The 2323-nt window shown below is 56.2% G+C and overlaps 1 protein-coding gene across 1 annotated transcript in view; it reads right to left on the bottom strand.

Annotated features, from left to right (window-relative positions):
- The window catches only part of LOC127750080 (uncharacterized), a 4656-nt gene extending 2555 nt beyond the window's left edge, over window positions 1-2101 (bottom strand). Inside the window, exon 1 of the mRNA XM_052270632.1 lies at window positions 1505-2101. Coding sequence (XP_052126592.1) covers window positions 1505-1782 — 278 coding nt within the window. The 5' untranslated portion in view covers window positions 1783-2101. The remainder of the gene's footprint in view (window positions 1-1504) is intronic.
- Between the last annotated feature and the right edge of the window lie 222 nt (window positions 2102-2323).

The raw sequence follows: 2323 nt of genomic DNA, 5'->3' as shown, positions 1-2323 counted from the left end.
CCCGCCCCGCCCCACCTCACCCCGCCCTATGACGTTCCGTCACACTAACTGGCGCTCTAAACTCCCGCACCCGAGCCGTGGGTAAACTCATTAGCAGCCTACTTGCGTCTTCATAGAGGACCACACCTAGGAGTGTTTTATTTACTCCGCTGCCCACGCGATGCCAAGCAGCGTTTTCTCCGCGGTAACATTTCTTTTTTCTCTCTCTTTCTTTCTCCTTCCTTCTGGTTCGAGGAGCATGTAACTGCTAAGGCCTGTGTAAAGAGGTGTAAAAAAACACGACGGTGGAAAAATACCCGAGCCCCTTGGTGCTTGTATAGGTCAAGGTCAAGCCCACCCGCCCTTACTGAAAACAATGAGGGCGTAAGTTTCTCACCTCGGGAGGAGTCTGTGAATATCCGAAGTTATTAAAGATTCCTACAAGTCGGGACGACAGACATCGGATTGATAGCAAGAGGGATCGCCCAGGAAGTCCACCCGCGTTTTCCTCAGATCCATCCACTCGACACATCACGGGAGCTCGGCGCCTGCGAGACTCGGGGTAGGCCACCCCGCAGGGCTCGCATGCAGTGCTGGCAATGATGTTGCCTACCTACCAGGCGCTAAGCTGGCATTGGCTAAACTTGGCAGTTCTGTATCGGCAAAAATGACGGAGAACGGCCCAACTAAACCAGGTTTATTGCTTTACTGTCATTTGTCCCAGTAGAAGAATGGGTCCTGAAAGAAATAATTATTAGAAAAGTTTTTGTTGGTGTGGCACGTGCCCCTCTGAGCGCCACCCCAACGCACAGAGGGTGGCGCCTCCTTCGTGACAGCGTGACGCAACGCGCAACACTGTGGCCTTGCGGCCCCAGTGGATATGACTGGACGTACGACTAGGGATGGCTTGGCGGGGGCGGCCCAGCAAGGCTGCCGCACACTCTCGAAAATTATTCATAATTTTGTCTGGTGAGAAAAAAAAAATTGCGCGCTTTTATCGGAGGACAGAAGGAGGAGGGGGAGGGGAACGGCATGATCGCCCCACCCGACCTTCACTTTTGTCAGCAATTTCAGTGTGTCAGTGCCAAAACTATTAAGGGGGAAAAAATTATGACGTAAATACGTCGTTGTGCGAAAATTTCCACGATGTCGGTCGAGCAGACCGAACTAGACCACGCCAGAAGTAGTGGTGGCGAGCAATAGAGAGTGGCCGTCTTGGACTCCGTCCAACCCAAGGAACTAACGGGGGGGAACCCTCCGGAAGTTGACTGCGTCATATCGCCGTCGGCAAGAAGCATGAGGAGGCTGGGCTGAGCAGGGGGCCCCCGAACACTGTTGAAACGAGTTCGAAGACGACACCCGAGTGACGTGAATGCGCGTGGACAGGGGCAGGACGTCCTTTCAATGCTTCTGTCTCTTGTTTCCAGAAGATGGGGGCCAGGCGCCATTTGGGTCTCAGGCAGGCTAAGGATCGGCCTCATAGGTCCGGAGTTTAAATATGTTGGTGCGGGTGATCGTTACTTACAGGCGGTGCATCTTGGGCATGACGGGCGGCACGCTGGTCATGTTGATGCCGTCGCAGCTGCAGGTGACCTCGCCCGGGTGACTGCCGGCCGGGCCGGCCGCACCTGCCTCGGACGACGCCGACGAGGAGGACAGCGAGGAGGTCGTGTTCCTGGAGCTGCACTTCCACAGCGTCCCGTCCTCGCTGTAGCCGCCGAACGTGCCCGAGACGGATGCGAGCTGTGCCAGCAGCAGCAGCAACGGCAGCAGCGACGCCACCACCGGCAGAAGCGATCGCATCTGGAAAAGAGAGCAGGACGCTGTTTGAATTTAAACAGTTTACGAACGGGGCTGCGGGCGGCTCACAGGCGCGCGCCCCTTTCCACCCCGCGATCCCTGGCATACCACCGGCACTCGTTAGATCGGAAGGCTTACGCCCCTCCCCCTCCCCAACCAACCATCACCTCGTCACCTTGGCAGCCGTCATCACCTTGGCAAGTCCTCATCAGCCAGCATATGCGGCGCGTGGATCCAAGGCGACAACGCGGGGCTCATCATCAGCTCCAATTATACAGGGTGGTCCACAGACCCCTTCCTTTATTTTGCTTATACTGTACCGCATGCATGCGTGCGGGCGGGCTTGCCTATCGTCGCTCACCATAGGCGCCTTACGGCCCCGTGCGAGTATGCAACCCGTCCGCACGCCTGCATCCGGTACAGTATAAGCAAAATAAAGGAAGGGGTCTGTGGACCACCCTGTAGCTCAGAAGTGCCTGCCCCCAAATACTGTGACAAGAATGTGTACAACGATACGCTGCACGATATACTGAAACACAGGAAA

Source organism: Frankliniella occidentalis, unplaced genomic scaffold, assembly GCF_000697945.3.
Source record: "Frankliniella occidentalis isolate FOCC.00 unplaced genomic scaffold, Focc_3.1 Scaffold131, whole genome shotgun sequence".
NCBI lineage: Eukaryota > Metazoa > Arthropoda > Insecta > Thysanoptera > Thripidae > Frankliniella > Frankliniella occidentalis.
Note: the sequence above shows the minus strand (reverse complement) of the source record. Positions and strands in the feature narration are given on the sequence as shown.